This window comes from Ixodes scapularis, unplaced genomic scaffold (assembly GCF_016920785.2).
Source record: "Ixodes scapularis isolate PalLabHiFi unplaced genomic scaffold, ASM1692078v2 PGA_scaffold0__279_contigs__length_252992795, whole genome shotgun sequence".
NCBI lineage: Eukaryota > Metazoa > Arthropoda > Arachnida > Ixodida > Ixodidae > Ixodes > Ixodes scapularis.
The window spans coordinates 60,685,468-60,698,788 of record NW_024609835.1 but is presented as its reverse complement, the minus strand read 5'-3'; the positions used below and the strand labels follow the sequence as shown (position 1 = coordinate 60,698,788).

Sequence of the window (13,321 nt, the reverse complement as noted above, 5' to 3'; positions counted from 1 at the left end):
GCGAATGCCTTGTAAGTCACACTTTTAGTATGCGCATTCGTAATGGTATGTGTTTGAGCCTTCAACTGTGCTCTGACTTGAGACTAACATAAGGTGAGTTGACGCTGTGAAATACAAACTTCAACCATTTTTCTTTGCTTCTACTTCTCTGAATCGCCCTAAATACTAACATCTACCAATAATAAAATACTTTTTGCTTTGTTTAAGCTCATTTTGGTGCGAGTGTAACACAATTCTTTGCAAAAATGGCATTTTGGCACAAGATATAGCAGGCTTTTTTTTATGGCACAATTTGGCACAAATGACGCAGCACTTTCCTCACTTGGCCTACCACCTCTGCTCCCCTGCTGTTTTTCATTTCAATTGAACAGCTTGTCTTTTTTAATGCCCAACATGCAAGAAAGCAGAGAGGTCGGCGGCCTGTCCTACTGGCCGAGCCTCTGAGCAGACTAGGCCTAACTCCTGTCTGGCCTGTGGGATGGGCCTGTGCACCGCTCAAAACAGCCTATGCAGCGCTCTAAGGCAGCCTAGAGAAGAAGTTGGTTTCCTCTCTCCGACCACCCTCGCTCACCCCTCCTGGAGCTGGCCGAAGATCTGGCCAGTCGCACTGTCCTGGATGACCATGTTGGTGGAGGATCCCTCGGAGGACACTATGGCCTCCACGGCCTCCAGCATGGTCGCTCCATCTATCACTATCTCTTGGCACTCCCCGCCGGCTGCCTTGGGGCCTTCCTCGTCCCCACTGGCGTCTGCCATGGCTGCTGCGGACCGTTTCATGCTGCCCCAGGCTGGCACGTGGCCGGGAAAGGGAAGCGATAAGTGGGAAAACATATTGTGGATGCTTATGGTAAGTCTAAACAGCAACACAACTCAGGTGCAGTGGCCCCTCTGGCTAAATTAGCTACCTCTTCATGGTGAATCAAAAATTTATTTGAGATGTTCCATTGACATTCTGAGAAGAGTAGTTTCATTGCATCCTCTACCAATATCTGGCTTTCCATACTACCTTATGTGACAATCTAGGTGTAAAATCGTGGGGTTTTACTTGCCAAATTAACAAAGGGCATCTGGCATGCCCCAGCGGAGGATTTAAAGCACCTGAGGCTCTTTTGTCGTGCAACCGAAATCTTGGTTAAATGGTGCATCCCCTGCAATGTGCCTCCGGCGAACTGTGGGTACCTCGGCCGGGATTTGAACCTGATACCTGGGGATTCACAGGCCGTCGCCTTGCCTCGCAGCCACCGAGGCGGCAACACACAATCTAAATGACTAAAGAGTGTCTGAGTCGCCGCACAATTTTCACAGAAAAGTACTAGGTCAATAATTTATTTGATTTTCGGGGATGCCCTTAGAGAGCCTGTAGGCCCGCAGAAGAGTATGTACATTTCAATGATGAGAGTTACTGCGATACTTAAGCATAGTCATACTCCTTCAGTAAAATTCTGTGCCGACACTTCAGCATGTTCATGAGGCTAATGAGCAAGACCGAATTTTGAGAGAGAAAAACACAGTGTTTTAATGCACTTTCGTTTTTTGTCATTTCTAGAAGAACCCCAGCTGGGGAACGTTATTTTTAGGACATGCTTCCACCAACAACTCAACCACTGACACTGGCTTTGCTATATACTCAATGTTTCAGTGCTTAAGGTAAGTGACCTGAGGCATCCATGGTACGCCTCAGGTTAGTCAGCAAAAAATTGTTCCTATCTTGTCTTATAGAGGGATAAATATTTGACAAGAAAGCTACAAGAGGAAGCAACCCTGCAAAATATCAGCCAGCAACTGTGGGCTCCTCTACTGTTGTTGGCTGAAGCTTCACTTCACTCTTTTGCAGACTATCACCACCAACTAGTGTTCCACCGCAAAACCGGCAGATGCGGAGAAAAGCTCACCAATTTTTTTAACTTGGCGGACTCTGTGTCAAGCGTGGCAATTTAATACAATTCACATTCGCCACTTCATTTAAAAAAAAAATATGTCATCTTTTTTGTAATATTCTTGAAGGTCATTGAACATATTTACTAATTCCTCAGAAATGAGTAATCACCCATTCTGTATATTGATGAAGCCGCAAGTAAAATATCAGAACATCGTACACCGGTAAAAAGGACAACAATTTATTGACAACTGAGGGTGCGCCGTCGGTAGCTCTGTCAAATAAAGAGGTTTGTTCTTTGTGAGCTAATATGAATAGCAGTGTGTGAACCATTTCAGCTCCAAATATTGTGTAGTGCCTAATAAATAAGCAGGTGTTTGTTGATGTAATCAGTGTCGGCTACACTGTTCTTTTTCTGTTAATTTCACTAAGAAAACTTTAGTTGCGAGAACAGCTTCGTCCTGTCGTGTTTGTTGTCTTCACTTTGTCGTTACCTCACAGAAGACTACATCTTATATAGGTCACGAGTAACAACGGTGCCAGTGTGCAGATCTGAAGACCATGAGTGGCTCACCGTAGAAGGAATCACACAAAGGCAACGTGCAGAAACACCAGCACGAACGGCTAGAAAACGTGCATGTCCGTGGAAGAAAGAAGCCTCGATATCCTACTGACTGTTTATCCTGTTTTCAAAGGTTAATAAAAGCTTCAAAGAGAATTTCAGGCACCGCGTTGTCGCTCATGCAATTTCGGATTTTCGGTGTTTACAGTTTTGATTTTTAGGTAGACATAAGTTTTCAAACTTTATCATGTTATTCAAGTTCATAAAGTTTTCAGTTAGGCTTTAGTTGCCTAGACAGTAAGCCACAGAAAACACTGGCCCGTTATTATTAATTTGGGAGCAATAAACTTAATAAACTTAGCAAACAATACAAAAAAACGACATTTCCTTTTTGACAAAGCTGACGAACTTTATGATAATAAATGGGTATATGCTACGCATGATCCAACAGCCTCCATATAAAAAGAAGAAAAATTCGGTGAGCTTTTCTCCGCATACGCTCAATGGTCGGTGAGCTTATCTCCGCACCCGCCGGTTTTGCGGTGAGCTTTTCCACGGTATTCCATAACAACATTGTAGTAGGTCGTGGTCACGACTTGCTACTCGTGCTTATTTTGGAAGTTTCATGTTTCTTTTGGAAGGGAAAGAACATGCTACGAAATCAGTTTGGTGATGATCACAGGTATAAAAATGGTAAAAATAACAACGTGCGGTAACCGGCGGGGGCACGAATGCCGGCGACGTGAAATCGAATGCTTTTCAAGGTCGCACGTCGCGCATTCTGGAATCCGACGGCATCTGTCGCGCACCTACGCTACAAGACTACCGAGTTGTTCGGTACACCATTCTACAGCTCGGGACAAACGAAGACCTCGGAGCTAAAGTCTCGGCGACAGAACGGCGTCCAGGCGGCAAATTAAAATCTACCTTCGAAAAAAACAAAAAAAAAAAGGAAAACATTCAAGCGTCATGGAGCGACCGTTTGACCGATGCTGCATTCCAAAGCTAGGCGAGCGTCTCGACGTTCTTCGCGCGAGCCCCGAGCACAATGCGCTTCGTTTTCTTGCAACTTAGGGTGCGTAACATCCCAAGAACAACCGCAGTAAGAAGCATATTAGACGAGCAATTTTCAAATAAGCTCGAAAGAGGAAGAGGAACAAAGACAAGATGGCTATTTCCGGATGTGACGCGCCAAAACCAGACCGGACGTGGCACATGCTTAAAAAACCGCGCCTCAACGCGGTCAAATATCAGCGATGTTGCAGTTTCACGGACTACTAGAAGCGCTGCTTCAGCGTACCTTTAACGGCGATGGACGGGGCATGCCAGCGTCGATGCTCAAACAACTTTTATACGCGATACACTTCGGACAGGAAATTGCAGACCAAAGGAAATGGTGCTGGTCTCACGTGACCGGATCTGGAATTCTCGCGGATTCTCGTACCTCTACACGAGGTTTCACGGGAACGAGAGAATGCGAGAGTGCACGAAAAGACTGAGCGAGAGCGAGCAGAGATAGGGAGGGAGCGGTGGAGTGAATTCCGTGGTATCCTGACGCCGGTTAGTGAGCCAATCTTTTTATCGGATTCACGCTTTTAGATTGAAACACAAACTACCCTGATCTAGTTTTACGTTGAAATAGTTTGAACGTATGTGCTAATGTTATGCCAGCTAACTTTATTAACCTCTCAGCTATGACAAATAAAAGCTAGTCAGTATCGCGAAGCGAGTGCAATGTGCTTTGTAGCACGTACTCAAACCAGCGATAACCTTTAACATGCCTTTAGTTTAATACATTTCAAGAACTAAGCCAAATTTTCCACATTGTCAGGAGGAAACGTATCCTACTGTGATTTTTTTTAAGCCATTCTGGTTACAATCGTATGCCTCAAGGTCGAAATCGTGACCCGTGTGACCGTGCGGTCCCATGGAGCATGGCAGCACCGTGTCACGAACTCTGTTAAGTTTGTTTCAAACGCGCGTGTTTTCCTCTTCAGAAAACATGGCTCTCAACGGGAAATTGCACGCCCTAGCGACACAGTGCATCTCGCACTGCCGAAGGAACTACGGCATCAGTGCGGTGCTGATGCAGAAATCTTTGGATCCCGTGCAGAAACTGTTTGTGGACAAACTTCGGGAGTACGCCCAGAAGAGCAAGTGAGTACGGCCCACACCGAACGCAAAAGTAGCGCGTGCTTGGAAAGAAATTTGCACCTTACATTGACTTGTAGCAGGAAACTTGGGCACATCACCTTGTGTGCTTACTACGAGCACACCTTTACCGCTCGTAAAAACACACACACAGAAAAAAGATTCAATAAACTGTTGTTTTTCTAGATGATCCCTTTTACATGCAAAAATGCCCGATGTAATCTCTTCAAGAGAAACCTAAAAATTTCGGGGTTTTTACATGCCAAACCAACGAACAGTATTTGGCACACCCCAGGCAAAGGACAAGATTTATTTCGGCCACCTAGAATTCTTTTGACGTGCAACCGACATCTCGGTCTATTGGCAGCTTCCCCCAATAAGGCTCCGTCAGTTTGCTGGCAACTCGGCCGGGATCAGTGCTTGTCAAGTGGGGATGTGTAGGCCAGCGCTTTGCCTCTGATTTAATGAGGCTGCTACTAGAGCACTATATAGCTCCTACGGAGTGCAATCCTTTGATCCGCGTGTTTTGCCGACAACACGGCTGACGGAGCAGCTCGGCGGAAGTCACGTGGTACTCAGGGTTCCAGGAGGTGGCTCACCCTATGGGAGAACACGTGGAGATCGACGCAACACGGCTGATTAAAAAATAAACGACAAGTTCGCACTCTTCGAAACTAGTCTGTCGTGAAGTTAGTAAAGCTTGAAACACTTGATCAAAGTTTTCAAATTATTGGATGCCTGTGAAAATTTTGAGAAGGCAATTTCCAAGGCAATGGCGTTTGAAGCAGATGATTTTTCTGCGCAGCGGAGATGGACTTTCTGGGTTGGCCGGAGCGGGTCTCATGGACGATGCGACGTCGTCTGCTGCGTAATGCCGCTCAGGCAATTTTTAAAAAAAAAAATTATGTCCTTACATGGCACGCAACTTCGCACAAATTATTCTAAAATGTTCCTCTATTATGTCGAAAACTATTGACGTTCCATACATCCCCACAATATTGAAGAAAAGACGATTTTCTCACATTCCCCATGCATTTCTGATCGGAGTTGGAACCCCCGGGCATTCGCCGCTAGTCGCCGAGAGATGGCGTACTAGGTTGCGCTACTCTGCTCCGAAGGAGCTATATAGTGCTCTAGCTGCTACAAGATAAACCATGTGCTACATCCAGTTGTTTTTCATACGCTGTTTTCAATTAAAATTTGTTCCAACAGCATTTATTACATACAAACTGGACTGAATCTCCTACCTCACAGATCCAAGAGTGAACTTTTCGTTGATGCCGACGAAAAAATCAAGATGGAGTACAACGACGAGCTGAAAAAAGCAGCCGTTCAGTTTGGAGGCGACAAGGGTTCCGACATGAGCAAGTTTCCCGATTTCCAGTTTGAAGGTGAGCGAGTCTCGACGCCAGTTCTCATACCAGCCTGGATTGCGAACCCCATGTGACTTGTGTTTGTTTCACAGGGGCCAGTGATCTTGCTGCTCTTATGTTTCCCATGCTGTGTTCGTCCCATTTAGTCATTGAAGTTTTCATCTGCATAATGTGTTCAGAATTGAACAGCCTGTCCATACCACCACATCAGATGTATGTCTAACTACTAATAGTAACATCTGCTGGAGCTATGCACTTCCATCTGTACATGGGCAGCACTTTGGACTTGCTATAGGCACTTCTGTAGATGCATAGCTTGATAATGTCACTTTAGGTGCCTCCAGATACACGGTACACAACTTTGGCATCAACACATCATGTATGAGAGACCTGCTTTCATACATGATAATTTTCAGGGACATTCCAAAGCAAGTTTCCACGAGCAGAGTATGCCCATATTTCTGAGTGAAACAAATCCAGCTACATTGGCAGCAGGTTTCTGCTACATTGTTTCAGCTTGTCTGCAGTTTTGCTGACATATACCGGGTAATGTTAACTATTAGTATTAAATTTCAATACTGGAGGGTGGAAACATAATCTCCTCTTGCTATCATCACCATTTGTTTTTTGTGGCCAATTACCAGGTGTTTAATGTGCTGGCAGCATGTAGACAAGTCATCAGAAGTACTTGCCAGTTGTATTCCTTTTGATTAAAATACAGATTAAACCATTGGCCTATATGAAGCTTATACGCTGTGTTTATTAGCTTCAGAAAGTGACTGGCTACTCACATTCTGGTTCAAGAAGCTGGCAAAATTGTCAAGGGAAGGTTTTTCTTTTTTGCCAAATCCCCCATTGTCTTGGTAATATCTGTACTGCCTGGTGATAGTTACAAAAATGTGGAGAGAAAAAAATGATTGTCTTGTTTTTAGTTATTAGGCTAAGTGTTGCAAGCTACCGCCTGCAATAAAGGGTACAGCCATTAACATTCATCCATAGCATGTAAGGGTGGGGGTCGGTCCCATCATTTTCTCATAAATTAGGAAGGTCTATGTTGGTGTCACATCGAATTTTTCTGGAGTTGTGGTGTGTAGCCCCAGGCTCTTGTATTAGTACTAGTCATTTGTATAATTCATACCAGAAGCATCTTTCCTATAGATGCTGCATAGTGGACTCGTTCTATTCCACAGATCCCCAACTGGACCCCATCAACCTGGAGAAGAAGTAAGCTGCCAGCGGAGTTCCCACTGCACCCGTAGGCTCTCAATTTAAAAAAATAAAATGTACAGACACTGCTGCTAAAATAAAAGACGGTTAAAACAGATTTATTTGTACATGTACTAGCGTTGCATGCTTTGCAAATGCTGCTTATTTGTGCTTCAGAATCCAGTTGATGTTTTCTTCTAAAAGAGAAAGGTGGAAGTGCCTGCAAGAAATACAAGGTATTCATGAGAGATGTGCGAATAGTGAAATATTTGCATCGCCAAATAATGGCCGAAATGTTGAATGTCGAATTGGATACGAATGCTAAAATGTTTATTACTGATATTACTCACAAAACTAAACAAACAAAAAAGCCGCAGACATGAGAAAAGAGCCCTTGTGTTTATGCTCTTGCAGGGCACACGGAACAAAGAGAAGCTAGCATAAATAAAAATTATGTTAAAGACCACACTTAAAAGGCAACCCCGCCAATTCTGAAGATTTTCGGGATGAGTGATTTCTCATTAAAAAGCCCTAGTCAAAGACATGTCATTTGCTTTGCGAAAAATGGAATACATATTTTTAAATTTAATTTTGAACACGAGCAGACACTGAAACTTCGGCTCCGTTCGGCAACATTGGCCTCTGGCTCTATCACGTGGCACGAGTTGTCAAGTGATCCTCTACGCAACGACGGGAGGGCGTGTACCAGGCGCAAGTATTGTCTTCACCGCACTCTTCACCACGTTTTGGAGTCTACGACATTCAACAACATCTGTGCACATTGCGTTCGTAGAAAGGACAAAAATCGAAGAAAGAATATTCACAAACGGTGAGACAACAACGGCGGTTGTGACGCGGGAGACGGTGGTACCGGCTAGACGGCTCCCAAGAAACGCGTTGCGCAGGTGCGTTATCAGCGTCCTTTGAAAATCAGCTATTTAATCATCCGTCTCGAGCGCCCCTCCCTCTTCGTCGTTGTCTTTTCTGGCTCGCGCCTCGCGATGACTATAGCTCCTAGCACACCTCCCCCTTTTAGCTAAGGGCTAAAGCGTACTACGGGTTTAACTACTCGGCCACTTCGAGTCACAACGTGATCAGAATGTGGCGTCCCATAGGGCGGCTCTAATGTTCTTTCCGCAATCGTATCTTGCGGTGGAGGTCAGGTGATTTGGGCACTTTCGGAATCGGGACGAGATGAAATCGGTTCCGACTGAGGTTCCCATCCTGTGTGTTGACAAAGTGGAACCTTGGAGTGTCCGCCGACGACTGCACTATTCCAGTTTCGCGTCGATTGGTTATCCATACCCTGTCCCCAGGCTTCAAAGGTTGAAGCCGGCGGGCACCTTGTTGTCGGTCATAGTTACGCTTCTGATTCATCATCCTGCGTTCTTCCCAAAGATTGAGGGATTCTTTATCTACCTGACTCGGCTGAAGAAGGGAGTCAGTTGTCGGTAGAGAAGTGCGCAATCTCTGTCCCATCAACAACTCTGCTGGACTGTAGCCGTTACCCAACGGTCTCGAGCGGTAGGCTTGTAATGCGACGTAGCTATCCCCAGTTTTCTTCAGACTACGTTTGATGATGCCAACGGCAACTTCCACGAAGCCATTACTTTGGGGGTAATGTGGACTGAATGTTCTCTGTTCAAAGCCCCAACTTTCGGCGAACTTCTGGAACTCCGATACTTGTATTTTTCAGAATTATGGTCCGTTATCACTATAGACTACTTCAAGTGTTCCATGCCTTGCAAAGAAAGACTAAGTGAGTTATTACTGTAGTCGCCGTCAGACCGTTGAGAAGTGCAATTTCTGGAAACCTTGAAAAGTAGTCGGTGATAAGGAGGTAGTCTTTTCCTTCGAAGTAAAACGGGTCCATTGCGACTTTTTGCCATGGTTGATCAGGAAACTTTGATAGAAGCAGTGGTTCATGTCGGTTGTGTGTTTCTTGGATGCACTGTGTGCATATGCCTACTACATCTTCCACTTGACCGGAAAGTCCAGGCCACCATACAGACTGTCGGGCATGTGCCCTACACTTGGTAATGCCTTGGTGTCCTTCATGAAGTCTGTAGGATGCCATGGCGCATTGACTGAGGAATAATAATTCGAGATCCTCTCAAGAGACGACCGTCTCACAAAGGTGTTTCTGACCTACGAGGCCAGTAATCCCTGCAGTCAGTTTGAACCCCATTCCTTGTCGGCCAGCTAGCTGTCTTCACTGTACTTGACCAGTGTCCTGCACGTGACATCCGCAACTTGATTCTCTCGGATTTCTTTCAACCTATGGTCGGTTGCCGGCAAGCATGCTGTAACTCCACTGACGTAGAGTGCAATTTGCTCCTGAAAGTCTCCTTAACCTGTCTCCTGTAGAGGCTTCCGAGAGAGAAGATCGGCAGTATTCAAGGCTTTTCCAAGAATGTGTCTCATGTCGTATGAGAATCGCATCATCCAAAGTTTTATCCTTTGAAGTCGTAAAGTGATGTCCGCCAAGTTTTTTGACGAGAAAATTGGCACAAGGGGCTTGTGATCTGTTTCAATCAAAACGTGAAGTCCGGTTATAAAATCCTGGAACCTTTTACATGCCCACACAACCCCCAGGCCTTCTTTCTCCACTTGCACAAACCTCCTTTCGGTTTCAGTCAAAGTCCTTGAGGCATAGGCGACGGGTCGGTACGTTCCATCTTCTTGTTGGCGCAGTACCGCTACTTGCCCATACAATGAAGCATCAGTCGGAATGATTGTGTGGTTCCCTGGGTCGTGATGTGCCAACAATGGACTTCTTGTCAATGCGTTCTTTAACTTGCTTTCAAAACTTCTTTGTTGTTCGCTTGTCCAGATCCACTCGTTTTTTGTGCTTAGTAGGCAGTTTAGCGGGTAGGCAATCTCTGACATGCCTGGAACGAACTTGGTTAGGTAGTTTACCATTCCGAGGAAACTTCTTAGTTCAGACACATTTGACGGCACTTTCATGTTGACAATTTCTCTGATCTTGTTTGGGTCTGGTCGGACACCCTCCTGGTCGATGATGTTTCCAAGGAACTTAACTTGCTTAACGAAAAATTCACATTTCTCTGCGCTTAGGGTCATTCCTTTGTCCTGGAGTCGTTTTAGAACATTACGAAACCTCTCATGATGCTCCTCTGGAATGCTTCCGTATAGAAGGACGTCGCCCATGTTGCACAGGACCCCTTGCAGACCTTCGAGAAACAGTCATCTTTTTCTGGAAAAACTCCGGTGCTGATGTGATGCTGAAGGGCAATCTCCGGAACCTGAACCTCCCAAAAGGTGTTATGAAGGTCGTCAGATGTTGAGACTCTTCAACTAGTTCAAACTGCCAAAAGCTGGAGTTGGCATCAATCTTAGAGAAGTATTTCGCTCCAGCGAGTTGTCCCAGCACATGTTCTCCAATTGGCAAAGGATGCACTTCTCTTTTCACATACTTGTTTAGCTTGGTCAAATCTATGCAGATGCGCACGTCTCCATTGGATTTTGTGACTATAACCATCCCAAAGCACCACTCCATTGGCTCTTCCACGGGTTCTATAACTTGCATCTTGGCCATTTCCTCAAGCTTCTCCTTTATCTTGCCTAGCAAAGGAATGGCTACTCTCCGAGGCGTCATCAGTGCGAAAGGAACTGCATCATCTCATAGCTCAATTTTTGTGAGCTTCTTTCACGCGTCCCAGCCCAGAAAAAAGTTTGGGAAACTCGCTTTCCGGCTTGACGTCTCGAGTACGTAAAGTCGCAACGTCGCAGACTTTTCGGACGGTTCCCAGCTTCTCACTGGCATCTCTCGAAAGAAGAGCTTCATCCAAGTCGTTAACAACAAACAGGTCCGCTTCTGTTGACTTGGTTCTGTAGGTCATGTCCTTCGTGATCATTCCCAGCACGTCTAGTTCATAGCGACCGGGACCTTTTAGGATCCTTGTGGGCCTCTGCAGGGATGTCACTGAAAAAGACGCTTTGAACGTCTCTGTCAGAATGACTGTCACGTCGGCGCCAGTGTCGACCTTGAAGACGATCGGCACCTCGCCAACTTGCACTGCCGCCGTCCACCGTTGGCTGTTTTCGCATTCAATGTCTCCAAGGAATGCAGTCTCTGTACTGGGAACTTGGTTCAGCGCTCCGGAGCTTCGGCATTGGCGGCCGTAATGTCCAATTATGCGACATTTGTTGCACGTCGCCTTTCGTGCCGGACACTGTTCTTTCGAATGCTGACTCTTGCCACAGCGTGAGCAGTGTCCAGTCGATGCTTAAAACTGAGCAGAGTTGGGTACCATCTTCTCGCCCACTCCTCCTCCACGATTGGCTTTTCTTGAAGGATCCTTCTTTTATACGTAAAGCGATCCAAGTTGGTGCCACTGGACGTGTAAAGCCTGGTCTGTTGGTCTTTCACAACCTCAGACTGTCACGTCATGTTTGTTGCTTTTTCAGGTGTCAAGTCTGGATCAAGCTGCAGTCTTTCAGAAAGCTTGTGATTTTTAAGTCACACCACTATCCTGTCTCAAATCATTTCGTCGTGGAGTGTGCCGAAGTTGCAGAACTTTGCAAGCGTGTGCAGATCTGTTATGAACTCTTTGACGTTCTCTCCTTCTCTTTGACATCTCCATGGGAAAGTGGCTCGCTCATAAATAATGTTCCGTCTCACGACAAAGTGGTTCTTAAATGCTTGGAGCACGGCGCTGTAGTCTGTCATTTGCTCTTCAGGTAAACTGAGAGACAGCAGGATATCATCCGCTTTATCCCCCATGAAGTAGATGAGAGCATTCACCTGTTTTGTTCCTGGCTTCGCAACACGACCACTGACGAGTCGAAATCGTTCGAAGCGGCGTTTCCACGAGGTCCATTCTTCTGGGTTTGCAAAGCTGTACGGTTCGGGGGTTTGACACAAAAGCTGGACGTGGCCATTGCTTGCGTAACTCCTCCTCCGGCGATATCGCCTTGGCGCACTTCTGACACCATGTGTTGTCAGGGCCTCAGGAACTTAGGACTCAAACCAGCATCCGTTGAGAATCAGCCATTTAATCATCTGTCTTGAGCGCCCCTCCCTCTTCATCCTCGTCTTTTCCGACTCACGCCACGCGATGATTATAGCTCCTAGCACAGACAAAACTGAACACCGAGAGGAAATGTTGCTGTCACCTGTTAGGCTTGCCCGGAGAAGTAAAACAAACAAAAGAGGACAATGGTGATGACGTTTAGCTGAATGTTGGCTACGCCCATGCTATAGCCTTGACTGCACTGTTGGTTGCACCTCAACTCGCCCGCTCAAGTCAGCCGATTTTGGCAACTGAAAAACGCTTTCAGCAGTTTTTCATCTCTTCAACGTGGATCGTGTGAAATCGCAACACCACCGACTCACTTGGCTATGTTCAGGAAGATGCTCAACTTCCTCTCGAGATCCTCACGTGACAGGAGGGGCTGGAAGGGACCAGCACACTCGCAGTACTTCATCATGTTGGACCGCTTGATCTGCACATGACAGAAAGTCGCAGATAATTTTAATTGTCTTTTTATGGTCTCTAAAAGACCACAAAATGTGGTCTTTTAGACCACATTTAAATTAGAAATGTGAGGGAGAATTGAACATACTGACAAAATGAAAATGATGGCTAGAAAGTCACGGAGACAAAATTTGCCGAAGTCAGGATTCAAACTCTGGGTCTTCTCATCACCTGTAGGGAATGCTAACCACACCACCATGTCTTTTGGCGTTCTCCGTACAGGTTTTGCAAGCATGGCCACAGGGTGCCGCTGTCTTGCTCAGTTGGGTTGCGCTTGGGCGCATCATAATGCGATTACAAAGCCTGGCCAAGGTGTCGTAATCGGATTAGGGCTGCACCCAAGCGCACCCCAACTGAGCAAGATGGCGGCACCCCATGGTCGTACTTGCAAAACGTGTATACATCCCGTGAACACATATAGTACCAAAACGAAATGAATCAAATCAGAGGTGCCCTGGAAGCACTGTTAGAAATGCGGTAAGATCATTTCTTGCACATCGTATATGCTTCTTGTGCTCCAGAAATCCTTTCCCTGTTTGTCCCCCAACATGTACATGCATGCTCTCTTGTTTATGGGCTTTAGAAACATGGCACCATCATCTGCAAAAGTCAAGAGCCATATGGAATATATTGTGCATCATTTCCATCATCT

The 13,321-nt window shown here is 45.8% G+C and overlaps 3 protein-coding genes across 5 annotated transcripts in view; 1 reads left to right on the top strand and 2 right to left on the bottom strand.

Moving 5' to 3' along the window:
• LOC8030287 (GA-binding protein alpha chain) overlaps positions 1-3,882 on the bottom strand; it is a 43,410-nt gene extending 39,528 nt beyond the window's left edge. The window contains exons 1-2 of one of the 3 annotated variants that reach the window (XM_029978641.4): positions 3,739-3,882; positions 572-788 (exon numbers count right to left, since the gene is read on the bottom strand). In XM_029978641.4, the coding sequence (XP_029834501.2) occupies positions 572-777 (206 nt within the window). In that variant the 5' untranslated portion in view covers positions 778-788; positions 3,739-3,882. The remainder of the gene's footprint in view (positions 1-571; positions 789-3,738) is intronic. The other 2 variants (XM_029978642.4, XM_029978643.4) reach the window with 2 other exon arrangements.
• Positions 3,883-3,900: 18 nt separating this feature from the next.
• On the top strand, positions 3,901-7,282 carry LOC8030291 (ATP synthase-coupling factor 6, mitochondrial). The gene is made up of 4 exons (XM_002399633.4): positions 3,901-3,998; positions 4,436-4,595; positions 5,844-5,980; positions 7,153-7,282. Exons 2-4 carry the CDS (start codon positions 4,441-4,443, stop codon positions 7,188-7,190), a joined length of 330 nt encoding a protein of 109 aa, XP_002399676.3. The 5' UTR covers positions 3,901-3,998; positions 4,436-4,440; the 3' UTR covers positions 7,191-7,282.
• Positions 7,269-13,321, bottom strand: part of LOC115318912 (DNA polymerase epsilon catalytic subunit A) — a 101,025-nt gene continuing 94,972 nt past the window's right edge. Inside the window, exons 50-51 of the mRNA XM_029978640.4 lie at positions 12,528-12,637; positions 7,269-7,388 (exon numbers count right to left, since the gene is read on the bottom strand). Coding sequence (XP_029834500.3) covers positions 7,331-7,388; positions 12,528-12,637 — 168 coding nt within the window. The 3' untranslated portion in view covers positions 7,269-7,330. The remainder of the gene's footprint in view (positions 7,389-12,527; positions 12,638-13,321) is intronic.